General features: G+C 44.5%; 1 protein-coding gene across 1 annotated transcript; it reads right to left on the reverse strand.

Annotated features, from left to right (window-relative positions):
- Positions 1–623: 623 nt before the first annotated feature.
- On the reverse strand, positions 624–5,819 carry POLR3D (RNA polymerase III subunit D). Its single transcript, XM_063085426.1, has 9 exons — positions 5,706–5,819; positions 5,311–5,480; positions 4,169–4,212; positions 3,481–3,632; positions 3,209–3,333; positions 2,838–3,006; positions 2,189–2,454; positions 1,566–1,718; positions 624–1,396 (listed from the first exon to the last, which is right to left on the reverse strand). The coding sequence occupies exons 2-9, from the start codon at positions 5,473–5,475 to the stop codon at positions 1,274–1,276; spliced, it is 1,197 nt and encodes a 398-aa protein (XP_062941496.1). The 5' UTR covers positions 5,476–5,480; positions 5,706–5,819; the 3' UTR covers positions 624–1,273.
- Between the last annotated feature and the right edge of the window lie 8,857 nt (positions 5,820–14,676).

The following is a 14,676-nucleotide window of genomic DNA, read 5'->3' on the forward strand; positions in this document are numbered from 1 at the left end:
AGAGGCCGTTATTCAATAAATCTCTAACTTCTATCTTACCAAGGGTTTGTTTCTTTTTAGCAATATTTGACTTATGTGGTGATAATTCTCTGCTAGTGGCCACAGGTTTCTTTTGAGAAATATTTAAATGGAAGCTAGAAGAGTACTGGCTACTTATTGCAGGGGTGAGGGTGGGATCAGGGGTGGAGCACAGGGTGGACAAGCTGCAGAGGCCACGCTCTGCCCCGTGCACCATACCTAAGAAATAAGCCTCTTTCTTTAAAGAGCCTAGTGTCAAGCACTCAATTCTACTGGACCACATGGGTAGGTCTGGGGTCTTGGGGAAGTGAATATTGGGCCCACCATGTCATCCAAAGGCACCTGAAGGTGCTGGGAGGAGTCTCTGACTCCTCCCCTCTAACAGTGTCCAGAGCTAGTAACTCACACTGGAAGCACATGGCTAAGAGTAGCCAGGAGAAGCAGGAGCAGAAGAACCTGACCCTGTACACACAGAGCCACAGGGTTGGAGGGGAAGAGATGCACAATAAGAACGAAGGGACAAAAGTGGGAAAGTGACCAGCTCTAGTTGCTTCTGAGACACTCCTGAAATCTCTGTTTTGTTTGAAGACAGACTCAAGCAAAGGAAAGGGATACTAAGGTTTATTGAGTGCCTACTGGGTACACATCTAGCCTTGTGCACGTTTTCATTCCCAATATCCCATATAATCCTCACACCAACCCTGAGGTAGGTACTATCCCCACTTTTGTCAGATGAGGACTATGAGGTTCAGAAAGGTTAGGTAGTTTGTCCAAGGACTCAGAACTGGGAGCCAACGAATGGGGATGGAGTCCTCAGTCTCCCCCAAGCCCTGTTCTCTTACGCTGCCCCAGGAGGAAGGAGGCACAAGCAAAAGCAGCAGCCCTTACACCTCTGGCCACCATGGGTGACGGTCACCAGGAGAAGGGGCCTGCGCTTCCCCACAGACCCTCCCTCCCCACCTTGGGAGGATGCAGGCAGTTGAAGAGATTAAGACATAAATATAAAAATAAATAACAGGGACAAGTCTCCAGCAGCGATGATGCCACATCCATGCTGTGGGAAGGTCATTGTACCATTCACAGCTGCTGTGGGAGGCAGCTGCGTGGGTCCTGGTGGCGGGGGAACTGGGACAACGGCTGCCAAAGGCTGGAGTGAGTGGGCTAAGCAGGCCCCTTCTGGGTTGCACAGAATTGAGAATATCCAGAGCAGGCAGCAGCCATGGGCACAGTCACCATCCTCCTCCATCTGCTCATTTTACCGGTGTTTGTGATCCAAGAGGGATTCAAAATTGGGGGAACATACGAGCTTGTGCTTCACATGTCCTAGGACTGTCATCTCCCCTGTCCTACTGTCTCCAAGGCCCACGGACACCAGCTCCTGCCAATCAACAGAGACAGCAATGAGAACCACCATCACATGCCCCAGCATTCAGTCCTATGCATCTGAAGGTGACACTCCCAAAGGTCCCTCTCCCTTACTCAGCATGGGTTCCTCAACACTCCTCCACCCCTTAAAGAGCCTCCCTCTGACCCTCCAAGGCTCTCACCTGCAGGAAAGAGCAGGCAGTTCCCATGGTCACATCCAGAGTCACCTTGCCCAGGAGGAGCTGCACCCTTCCTGACTTGCGGATGAGCAGCTTGCCAACCTGACCCTCCGTCAGGTCAGCCAGGGTGCAAACATTCTCTGCCAGTCTGGCTTCCTGTGGAGATAATCAGGGGGTGGAAACTGAGCAACGAGCGTTTCCCCTGACCTTTCACGAATAGACCCCATTACACCTCCCAGAGAAAGGCATCAGTAGCAAAGGTCAGAACGAACCCGCCAAAGAGGGCCTTTTCCCGGAGCTGTCTGCCATTGGTTGAAAACAAAACCCCCACCAAATAAACAAATGGACCAAATATCGATAACCACTGAAGCTGAGTGATGGTACCTGGCAGTTGACGCTCTCTCATTTGTATATGCTCAAAACTTTCCATTGTAAAAAGTAAATACACACACACAAGTGGGGTTGGAAGTACAAATCCCCAAGGTCTCTGCAGCTACTAAGGACAAACACCCATTATTCTCACATTGTGGCTTGGGTGGCACGCCTTTGCTTCCTCCTGCAGGTCACTGTTTCCCTTCCTGGTCCCAGCACCCTGGAATTGTCACAGGACCCAGTCCCGAGCATACCCGGTCTTTCTCCTGCTTTATAACCACCATCTGTCCATCCTCGCCCTGCACCTCTGTCTTGATGGGCTTGATATCCTGAGTGGGCGGCTGGCCAGGGAGGGTGTCCGGCAGCTGGAGGAAGAACAGTTCTTCCTCCTTGGTGAGGCTCAGCTCCCTGAGCAGCTCTGCCACAGACATGTCCTTCGGGAGGGCCGGGGTCTTCCTGGCTGCTTTAGTTGGAACCGCCTTCATCTTGGCCTCCTCCTCATCTCGTGGTTCCTCTTTCACTGCCCAGGATGATACAAATGGAAGGGCCATTGAGTGGCCACCCTCTATGCCAGCTCATTGTTCCCAGCCCTTTGCCCCCGTTTGTTCCACTGTCACTAAGCCAGGAAGCTGGAGGCAGACCCTGGTTACGGAGAGGTGCAAGAGACAGCATATTCAAGAACTGCGTGACCTCTCTGAAAAGGGATATCTTAGGCTGGGTCCACTGATCCATGTCAACACGTGACTCCACCCAGAGGAAGAAGTCAGCGTCATTATTCAGCTCAAGTATTTTTCAGCTGGAGTGGGAGAGGACCCGCTCATGGGCAGCAGTCTTGGAGGCTCCTGCAAGGGAGTCCTGGGGGGCAGTCATGAAAGACATGAGAAGTTAACTGACATGGAATACCTTTCACAGCAGGGACATCCACCTCCATGTCTTCTTCCTTGGCACCAGCCAGCCAAGGCTTAACATCTGGTTCTTCATTCTCTTCCTTAAAAAGCCACCCCGAGTGAGCCAGCGGCAGCTGCACAGGCATGTTTCGAATGTCATTCCTCAGCCCAGGATCATCGATGAACTGCCAAAAAGTTGGGAGGAGCGGTCACACAACCTGCCAGCACACGTACCTGGATCACCATCCACCTTAGTCTTTTTCTAACCAAATATCCTTGCTGTTACTAGGATTCCATGACATCAGGGAGCTGCCCCTGACCTGGCTCCCCCAAAGCCCTTTTCCACAGCCACAAGGAAGCCCCATTCCCCAGCCCCCTGGGACCTACATCATCCTTCTCCAGCATGCGCAGGATCTGTTTTGTTTCTTCATCTGTCTCCCTCTTCTCTTTTTTGATGTTGATGATGTGAGAGGGTCCCACGTCTGACACATCCACTGTCTTATCCCAGCTCCCTGTGGGAAATCACCCAGTTCACTAGGGATAACTGAGGAAGAGGCCAAAAGCAAAGAAAACTAAGCTGGGAGCAGGAGAATGCCACTGCTCCTACCCTTCTATTGGGCAGTCTGAACTACAACCCACTAATGATTTCTTCCTTATACCTTTTTTCTTCATCATTTCAGCTGGGCCCTGCTCAAAGATGGAGTGGGACTGGATCACTTCTGGGCGGCCCCGGCCTCGCCCATGCCCCTCTCGCTGTCGGTCTCTATCCCTTTCACGTTTCTCCTTCTTGACAGTTACTTCTTCCTTGGGTCTGGAAAACAGAATGGATCAAAGGAAATAACTCAGCCTGAGGAAACTGGCCTTATTCTCCCACACCACTTTGCTCCAACTGAGCAGGGAGTTTATGAGCCAACAACCTTCCTTGATAAGGCAGGATCCTCAGTCTGCTTTACTTTAACCTTCCTGTCCAAAAAATGTAAAAAAAAAAAATTTTTTTTTTTTTTTTTTTTTTTTTGCATTAATTGAAAGCAAGAAGGATGCAATGCAGAGGGACTTAAGGGAAAGTGTGAGACATCTTTGTTTAAACTAGTGGCTCTCAACTCTGGCTGTAAAAGAGAATTAATCCATTCCACTGCAAAGAAATTAAATCACAATTTCTAGAGATAAATCCCAGGCATCAGTTTTTTTTTTTTTAAAACTTGCACATTAAAATCACCTGGGAGCCAGGGTTGAAAGTCACTAGTGAAAAGAACTAAAGACACAAATTTAAGTTTCTGAGTCACACACCTAGTTACTCCCCAAAAGCCCCAAATTCAGAGCAAATACTCAGAAGGCCTAGCTACTTACTCTTCCTTGATCTTCCGGCTGATAATATTTGGAGTGAAGGTTTTCTGAAAGTAAAATACAGGAGTCACTAATTTGGTAAGTTCCAACCTCAAAGGAGAAAGGAAAATAAAAACTCCCAAAGGCATCTTCTATAGACCAAGACCACTATGGCTGTCTTCCGCACAGTCCACGCTGTTGTCAGAGTTTCACAGAGAGAGCCACGTGCCCAAAAAGGAGGAATGTCATGCCATGGTGGCAGTGGAGTTACACATAGAAGAATGGGGCACAAAAAACCATTTTAACATGTAGCAGCCTCAGCATCTACTCTCTAAAAGGAGAGCCTCTGGGACTTCTAACAGCAAAGGCACTCACCTAACCTCACTTCTTGTCTTCAAAATGCTATAGGAACTAGTCAGTATCACAAGGAAACAGCTCTAGCAGCAAGTCTTAAGTAGGGACAAGAGGTCCGCCAGCACTCACTAACAGATGATACAGTTAAACTGTCACCAGAATTTTCCAAGGCAAAGGTAAATCTTTTTAAACTGGCAGCTTTATGCTTCCATCATCCTGGCCCCCCTTATGCCTTTCAAGGCCACTCTTCACATCTACAGTCATACATAATTGGAGATGACACACAGCCTCTAATGCCATGCCTAGGATTCATTATACCGTAAGTCAGAAGCTTGCACACTGGGATCCGTGAAGAATTCTGAACCCTCTGAGACTGCAAGCATAATCTATGCCTACCTGTCTTTCTTAAAGGTGTCCAAAACACACAATAAAAGTAAATAAGCACTGTTCAAGTTGCTTTTTTTCTGGCTGGCCGGTACGGGAATGGATCCCTGGTCCCTAGTGTTATGAGCACCACGCTCTGACCGGCTGAGTTAATCCGCCAGCCCTCAAGATGCTTTTGAACGCCTTTAATTAATTAGGATTCTCTGTCCTTCAACCACCTCTGACAACCATCTCACCATCTTGTATCCAGTACCTAGATTTAAAGGTAGGAGAGGCTCCCTAGAACTGTTAGGGTGTAAACACGAGTCTGGTGACCAAGATTCAAAACCAGGCCTGGCACACAGTAGACCCTACACGAACATTCGTGGAATCCCAGAGGCCTGGAATTCAAAGTAGTTTGGTTTCTTTGGAAACGCGCCGTCGGGTACCTTCTTGACTCCCCCGAGGGTGAGGTCCCTGGAGCGGATGGAGGGAAGGCGGCCTGGCGTAAGAGCGGGAGCTGGCCGCCGCCCGATAAGCCCCCTGGCCCCAGTGAGGAGGGGCCGGGGTCCTGCCGGAGTGCTGGGCTCGTCCGCAGCGTTTCCTTCCGACATGTTGCCTGGAAAAGAATGGGCAACCAAGTCACTCGAGGGGGCGGGCACGCGGACTCTGGGAGGAACCCCACCCACGTGGCCTCCCGCCCCATCAGTGCGTCTCTCCCGTTGCGTCTCAGGTCCTCCCCCTCCCACGTGGCGAGACTGCCCGGACCACCTCAGCGAGAGCCTTAGGCTCGCGACCTGCCACGTCCCCAAGCACCCCGGCCAGGCACGCGGCAGGGACGCACCCTGGCTACGGCTCCACACCACGCGTCACGATTTCACCTCCGGCGCGACCCGCCGCCGGCCCCCGGTCTCCGCGCCGGGCGGAAGTCTGCGTGGCAGCGCCCGGGCGCCGCCATCTTGCCGCAGGGCGGAAGTGACGTTGTAGAGGTGGGGCTGGGCCACAGTATTTATTAGGCGGCGCCTCACTCCACTCCGCCTTCTCTTCCCGGTTCTTCCCGGAGTCGGGAAAAGCTGGGTTGAGAGGGCGAAAAAGGCTGAGGGGGCCGGCCTGGGCTACGCTACGTTGCGGCGTTCGGGGACCTTGGCCCCGGGCGTGGGGTGGAGGCGCCGAGCGTGGTCAGGGGCTTCAGCCATGCTGCAGTGTGCGGATGCGCCGCGGCGGAGCCTGGGAGAGCAGTAGGGTCGCGGCTGGGGATGGGGCGAGGGTCGCGGGGCAAAGAGCGAGACGCGGACTCAGAATCGGAGAGCCCTGGGCCAGGCTGAGCCCCGGCTGCGGGCTCTCCACGGTGACCTTGGAGTGGTCACTGTACCTCGGGGCAACGTCCTCGCCCCCTTCCCTGGACTCCTGACGGGGTCCTGGAGTGGGACCCTGGGGGCAGCCCTGGAGCAGCGGCACCGGACCAAGCGGTGCCGCCTGATCGCACCCGTCTTGGACTCACGTCCGTGCGGGCGCTCGAGTGCGTGCGCTCTTGGTCAAAGCCTGGGAGGAATCTGGAAACGAAGTTTGCTCTATTAATGGAGGAACGCACTTAGAGAACTTTGTTAACTCCGACGTTTGTAATTTAACATAAAAGATGTCCTTTAATGTTATCCTCCCCCCACCCAACCCATATTAAAAACCTTGTAATAATATTACCAAGGTGTCGAGGAAAGGAAACCATTTCTGCTAGAGTTCCACCTAGAGTACTACTATTAAAATTTTTGTAATATATCCAGTCTCCACAACTATCCTATTGTACCACATTTTCTAGTCTTTTTGTTGCTGCATCAAATGACTGCGTAATTTTTGGGTGGCTATATCGTGATGTACCTCTTTCCCAGTGTGGACAACTTAGATCATTTCTTTTCCCTGTTGTAAATAACACTGTGCTGAACATCTGGTGTATTCAACGTTTTTTCTTCTTTTGGATTATATCCCTAGGACAGATTTCCGGACCTGGAATAACTCGCCAAAAGAATATGTACTTTTTTTAAAAAAATAATTTTTTTAATTTTGAGATTATTATAGACAACCGTGCAGTTGTAAGAAGTAACGCAGAGAGATCCCAAGTACATTTTATTCAGCTTCCTCGATAGTACTATCCTGCAAAACTATACTACAACATCACAACCAGAATACTGACATTGAAACAGTTAAGACGCAAGACATTTCCATCACCAGGAGGATCCCTCTAGTTGTCCTTGTATAGGCACACCTCCCTCCATCCCCTCCTCCTACCACTAATCTGTTCTCCATTTCTATAATTTTGTTATTTCAAAATTGTTATATAAATGGAATGATACAGTATGTGACTTCTTGGGATTGCTTTTTTTACTCAGCATAATTCCCTGGAATTTATTTAAGCTGTTGTGTGTATCAATACTTTGTTCCTTTTTATTGCTGAATATCCATGGTTGGTTTAACCATTTACCCTTTGAAGGACATCTGGTTTGTTTCCCGTTTTGGCTATTATGAATAATAGCTGCTGTGAACATACATGTACAGGTTTTTGTGTAAACGTTATTTTTATTTCTCTGGGACAGTTGCCCATGAGTGCAATTGTTGGGTTGTGTCATAGTTATATGCTTAGTTTTATAGGAGACTGCCAAAGTATTTTCCACAGGGGTTGTACCATTTTGAACATGAAAATTTTAGGGTTCTTTATATCACCTAATTGCTTTCAAAAAGGGTTGTGCTAAAATGCATCACCACTAAGAACATAGATATAAGAATAAAAAATATATAGAGAGAATATAGTATATAAGAATATGTATAATATTTTGCCACATCCTTTTGAGTATTGGCTCTAGCTTTTTTGCCAATTTAATAATATATTAATATTTTGAGGGCTGGCCTGTGTCTCACTCAGGAGAGTGCGGTGCTGATAACACCAAAGCCACGGGTTCGGGTCCTGTATAGGGATGGCTGGTTCGCTCACTGGCTGAGTGTGGTGCTGACAACACCAAGACAAGGGTTAAGATCCCCTTACCGGTCATCGTAAAAAAATAATAATAAAAAATCAAAATAATAATAATATATTAATGTTTTGTATGTGGGTTTCTAACCAGACCTTTTAAAACTTTTTTTCTCCATATTGGTTTTACAATAATCAAACCAAACTGAACCAACACCCTTCCTGTCCCCTGCAGAACTACAAACAGAGGCCTTTAGCTTCTGACTGAAGAACGAGATGAAACTGCTTTGATTGCGTTCTCTGGGCTTTAAGGTTCACTAGCCTTTTAGCATCTTCTAATTTTTTGCTTTGTTTTGTTTGCAAAGATACTTATTCATTGTAGGAAATTTGGAAAATTTTAAAAAGCGTAAGAAGAGAATTTAAATCATCCATTGTTATCCCATAAACTGTTTTGTACATTTGAAGTTGTTTTTCTATGCATTTAGATTTTTAAAACTTGGGATATTTTACATACGGTTTTATAATCTGCTTTTTACTCTTAACAATAGACTATAAACATTTTTCTGAGTTAAACATTTTTCTAAATTATGATTTTTTAATCGCAAAATAGTACTCCACGTTATTGCTTTGCACCATAATTTATTTAACCAATTTCTTTTTTGGAATGTTTATTGAATTTCCATAGCATTTTTCTCCCCCTAAAGGACAAGAGAAGTCTTACATCAGGCCTTCTACCTTTGACATTTTTCGGTTATTTCCTAACAATGGTTATTGTAATTTCCCTTCAGGAATATCTTCAATCTTCTCTCCAATTAAGCTAATATACTTTCAGCACCATTCTGCTTTCTTTGTTTACTTGCTTCCACACCTCTCTCTTCATTTTCTTCCAGAGAGTGTTCATTCTTGCATCTAGTCTCAAAGGAAACTTGTGAATGATTGCTGGCCGAACTCCTTATAATGGATGTGATTCTAGCAGATTTTAATTTGTTATTTGTATTAGTCCATTTCTGTTGCTTATAACAAAATACCTGGAACTGGGTACCTTGTAAGAAAGAAAATAAAACTTATTGCTTACAATTTGTGAGGCTGGAAAGTCCGAAGTCCATCTGGTGGTGGCGATAGTTACCCAGTCTCATATTGCTAGATTGCGGAAGCAGAGAGAGCAAGAGAGTTACTTTCTCATTCATTCTCTGTTTTTAAAGCCCTCAGAACTATGCCCCTGACCACCATTTTTAATCCATTCACTACAGCATGGTACTTGAATTTAATCACCTCTTCAAGACTCCACCTTTCAATTACCATAATAGGATTTCCCACCCTCTTAACAGTCATAGTGGAGGCCAAGTTTCTAATACATGAAACTTGGGGGACACAATTTAAGCTTCAGTAAGTTTGGCTCGTACATAATTCAATCCACTATATTATTAATGACATTTAATTGCATTTTATTTTCACAAATTTTATAGCAAAGACAATTATCTCATTCTCTTCTGATAAATAACTTAATGAAACTAATAATCAAACTTTAAGAACAAATATTGTTTTGGGGGTCTAAATGCATGTTTTGGAAGGTATAAACAGTTTCTGTCAAAAGCTTGTTCCTGTGAATTCTTGACGGGCATTGAAAAGATGAAATGAATAAGGAATGGTTTTGAATATGTATCAATAGTATAAAAGGAATGTGAGGTATGAGAATACTATCCAGGTTCAAGCTGCTACATGTTCTCTATGTGTAACTTATCCTAATTTATTTGCATCATTTTGCAGGCCATTCCTCCTCATCATGTTGACCTCTAAACATTGGAGAGCTCTAGGATTCTGTCTTCAGAATTCTTCTTTTTCTCCATACTTACTCTCTTGGCAGTGATCCAGTTTTTTGGCTTCAAACAATATACTGTGTGCTGATGGTTCCTAGATATTTACCTCCAATCCAGACCTCTCAACTCCAGATGCATGTCTCCACCGATTCCACACCTCCACTTGGATGTCTGCTAGGTATCTCAAACTTCCACATCCAAACTTTTGATCTTCCTCCTCAAAACTACTCCTCCAAAATGATCCCTATCTCAGTAAATGGCAACTGCATCCCTCTAGTTATTCAGGTTAAAAATCTTGGAGTTCTTCTGGATGCCTCCCTTTCTCTCACACACTACGTGTAACATGCCAAGTCTTCCAGATATATCCAGAGTCTTACTACTCACCACCTCCACTGACATACCAGCCTGGTCCAGGTCACTGTCATTTTTTGCTGTGGTTATGTGATTATTATAATGGCCTCCTATAACTGTTCTCCTTCCCCCAACCCTCCACTCCCTAGTCTAGTTTAAACATAGTGTAATTGACATATTTCACATCAGGTCACATCTCTGCTCTAAACTTCCCAATGGCTTCCCATTTCATAATAAAAAACCAAGGTTTTAGAATGGCCTATGTTTGCCTACCCTTCACTCACTGCTCCAGCTGCGCTGGCCCTGTGCTGTTTCTGGAACATATTTGGTATGCTCCTGCTTCAGGACCTCTGCACCTGCTGCCTGGAATGCGCCCCCCCAGCCCCCATATATCTTCATGGCTCCCTCCCTCTCTTCAGTTGGGTTTTTTAATCCTGAAGTCACCTTTTCAGAAAGGCTTTCTCTGATGGCCCTATTTAAAAACTCCCCACTCTCCCATGACATTCTTTATCTTTATTTACTGACTTATTTTTCTCTATGGCATTCATTACCACCTAATAAACTATAGAGTTTGTTTATTTACTTACTTGTCTGTCTTCCCACTACCAGAATGTAAGCCCTATAAAAGCAGAGATTTTTTTTGTCCTCTCCACCCACCACCCACCTCAGTATCATCATTGTCTGAAACAGTGCCTGATACATAATAAGCAACCAATAATTTTTTAAGTGGATGAATGAATTCCAGTTTGTGGCGAGACCAATTAACATAGACGTGTATTAGAAAAATATGGGTGGATTGTTTCAGGAGGTAATTTAACTTTGGCACCACTGATGTAAAAACTATCTTTGAGTTGTATATGTCTTCTCTATAGGTTCTTCTGTAAGTAAGTCTTTTCTCAGAATAAGTGTGGCAAATATTGAGTGGGTAGCTTCCATCATGGCAGTAGCATGTATTCAGTGTGCCATGCCATGCTCAGTGGTATTCCATATTTCCTGCGTTATGTTCGTCTGCTTGTGTTAACTTACTGACCATTCCAATGCCATCGCTCTGTGAGTCCTTCCACGTCTCAATTCACTTAATATTCTCTTTCATCACAGTTCTCCATCTTTTTCTCTTGAAATTTCTTTTGCCCTTTCAACATTTCGTTAGAGTCTCTTCTATAATTTTACAGAGTCCTTAAATATAATTCAGCATTTTTCCATGTCTTAAAATGGTTAAAAATTTAAGTTTTTTAAAAAGCTAAAAAAAACCTTATTCTATTCTTTAGTTGAGTAAGTGCTCAGAAATGTGTCCAATTTCTTTTTCTTTTTCTTTCTTTTTTTTTTTTGGTGGCTGGCTGGAATGGGGATCCGAACCCTTGACCTCGGTGTTACAAGGCTGTGCTCTGACTGAGCTAACCGGACAACTGTGTCCAGTTTTCAGAATCACTTTAATGCTCTTCTTTATTAAGTTTAAAGTAGATGACTGGTAAGGGTTGTAGGATGTCTAAACATAATTTCAAAAAGATAAAAGAAATAAGCCCTGAAAAACCCATACAGTACTTATAAACAGTCCTTACCCCTCCTGCCATTGTAAACACATGTAAATGAGCCAGGAGATCCTTATCAACTATCTGGACATATCCGCATTTGCATTTATTGACCCCACTGGAACACCACACTTAGTTCAGCCATGGGGAAATACACATAAACATTGGGAGTCTATAAAGTGCATAAGCAAAATTAACACTGTAAAAATTTTTTCTACTTACAGCTTCTTCCTCTATTATATCAGACTGTATATTGGCTATGCATCCTTCTACCATGAAGAATATGGCCTTTGTACTAATTCCTGAATTCGAATACTAGTTTTACCACTTATAAGCTGAGTCTCCTCCACCATCTGCCTTTTTGAAATGGAATTGCAGAATCTACCTTTCAAGGTTGTTGTGAGGCTCCCATGCCTGGCACTGTATCTTGGTGCTTAATGAATGCTTTTATTTTTATTGTAGTGATAGCTTAGATATAATTTTTTTATGCTGCACAGTAAAATTTATTTTCATTTTTAGCTGAAGAATATTAAAATAAAATCCATTCATTTATCTAACAAATTTATAAACCCCAAGATTTCAGTATGTCTATTGAATAATAATAAGATAAGAAAAAAAGTTGTAACCCATTTATCCCAATGGTTCCATCTAGTCCACCCAATGATTATAGCAAATGTGAACTAAATATAGATATAGTACAAACAAAAAACCCAAACAAAAGAAAAAAGAAAAAAAGAAAAAGAAACAACAGCAACAAAATTTGCAACTAGACTGGAAGACAACATCGACCATATCTGAACATGGACCTGCCAGCTTTGTAAATGTTAATGAATAATAGTCTGGATTGTGTAGTCACTGTTACTGGAATAACATTCGTTTGCTGTTAGTATGCCTATGTTAAAACAAATTAGCTAGATGATGAGTGAATATCAAAATCACCATGTGGATTCTCTGTGCTGAAGTCTTACCCAGCCTGAAATCCACTGGCCTCGAAATTAGTGAGAGAATTTCTGGATTGGAATAATGCTCCTATGGACTTCGGAAGCACGTGGAAAAATGTTTCCCATCACGTAATTGCATTTGATTTGCAGGGTAGAGTATGCTCCTTTCTCCATAACCCATGGAAGACAGAAGTGAGGGTTTTTGCTGTTGTTCAGTGTTGGAGGCTGGGAAGTCCACAGTCCAGAGGGTACATCTGGTGAGGGCCTTCTTCTGGGTGGTGACTCTCTACAGAGACGCAGGGTGTCACATAGTGAACATGGCAAGAGGTCTAGACATAATGTTTAGTATGGAAGCTTCTATGTATTCACAAAACTAGGGAGAATAGCTTACTGGATCTCAAAGTACCCAGCTTCAGCAATTACCCACTCTTGTTTCATCTCTACCATACCCGCTCGCCACTGTCAGATTATTTTGAAACAAATCACAGATATCATGTCATTCATCCAAAAATGTTACAATATGTATCTCTAAAGGATAAGGACTCATTTTAAGAAATAACCAGAACATCATTATCAGAGATAATTCCTAAATATTTTCAAATATCCAGTTAGTATTCAAATTTCTCCTATTGTCAAATGGAGTTGTTGTTGGTTTTTGGGGTTTTTTTTGGCAGTTGGCAGGTACAGGGATTGAACCCTGGACCTTGGTGATATCAGCACCATGCTCTAACCAACTGAGCTAACCAGCCAGTCCCTGGAGTTTTTTTTTAATAACTTGTTTAAATCAGTATCTAAATAAGGTCCACACCATTTAATATTTTATTGAAAATATAATTAAGGTATGGGATTTTTTTCTGTAAGGATGTTTATTGCAGTGTTGCTTAGAATAGAGAAAAAGACAAATAATCCTGCAAGAGTAGGGGACTGGCTCCAACAAAAGGGTGTATGACCTGGCAGTAGAACACCAGACAGTAACTTAAAACAATACTGTAGAAAGACTATGTGATGAGCAGAAAAGTTATTGATAAGTGAAAAAAGCCGGTTGTAAAACAGTATTTATACTTTTATTCCATTTTAATAATAAATTACATACATATATCATATGGAAATTTCTTAATGGTGGGGAAAAGAGTGATTTTAATTCTCTCTTAAATTTTAAAATGAAATGTTCTCATCTTTCTACAGTGATCATGTATTACTTGCAAAATAAAAGGTTATTAAAAATAAAAGCACAGCAGAAATCATCTTGGCAGTTGTTTGTTGGGCTTCATACAGAGTTAGTTATGCTTGGCACACCACACTTCGTCTTACTACGTGTTTTCTCTCATGATCTGTAGAGACGTCTTCTGAGACAAGAAGAGACAGAAGCCCTGGAAGGGCTGTGCCCTCACCTGACGCCAGTGCATGGCTCCACAAAGGGGCATTGAGACAGCTATTGTTCGCTGCTGGGGACACATGATCTCATGCAGTCTCCGCACACCATCCCGGGAAGGTGGGAGGCAGAGATGGTGCTGGGACTAGTGTTCCTCTTATAGAAGGGAAACCAAATCACAGAGGACCTGCCTCCTTCCTTACGCTCCCCCTCAGGTTGGTCCCAGGGATGGGGTTTTAGTCCGGATGTCTGGAGCTGGCCATACCCATGAGGTTACGCCTCGCATCTCTTCTGGGTTTCCACACCTCGGTGTGGGTGTGTGAGGGACGGGCCCCAGCCATGTTTGGCCCAGGGAGTGCTTAATCCAGCTTCAGTGTCACACTCCACCCCGCATTCTGTGGTTCAGGATCTGACCAAACTCGTTCAGGTTCTCACACCCATTTAAGGCAGGATTAGCTTTTGCTTGTATTCTGTGAACTCACTTTCTGTCCATTGTCACCTCCTCTGACCTTTGCTGCCAATGCCTGCAGCCCCTTAGTCCCTCTTGGCAAGTGTCCCTTATGTCAGCTCATGCTTTCTCCTGCTCTCTGAGGCCCTCCCCCAGGGACTGCATGGCGTCTGCTGCCACTGTCCCCTCTTGGTTGTGCTCTATCTGGGCTTGGGAGCTGGCTGCTCTTCCTTCTTTGAATCCCTTCCTCTATGCTGCAGTTCAGCTGGATACTCCTTGTTCTATAATTGTGTCATTGAAATGTCCCTTTCTTCCCTCCTAAAAGACTGTGGGCTCCTTGCAGGCAGACACCGTCAATAATGATGGGAATGAAAACAGCTCTGACGGGTGCCAAACCCAGA

This window comes from Cynocephalus volans, chromosome 2 (assembly GCF_027409185.1).
Source record: "Cynocephalus volans isolate mCynVol1 chromosome 2, mCynVol1.pri, whole genome shotgun sequence".
Classification (NCBI taxonomy): Eukaryota; Metazoa; Chordata; class Mammalia; order Dermoptera; family Cynocephalidae; genus Cynocephalus; species Cynocephalus volans.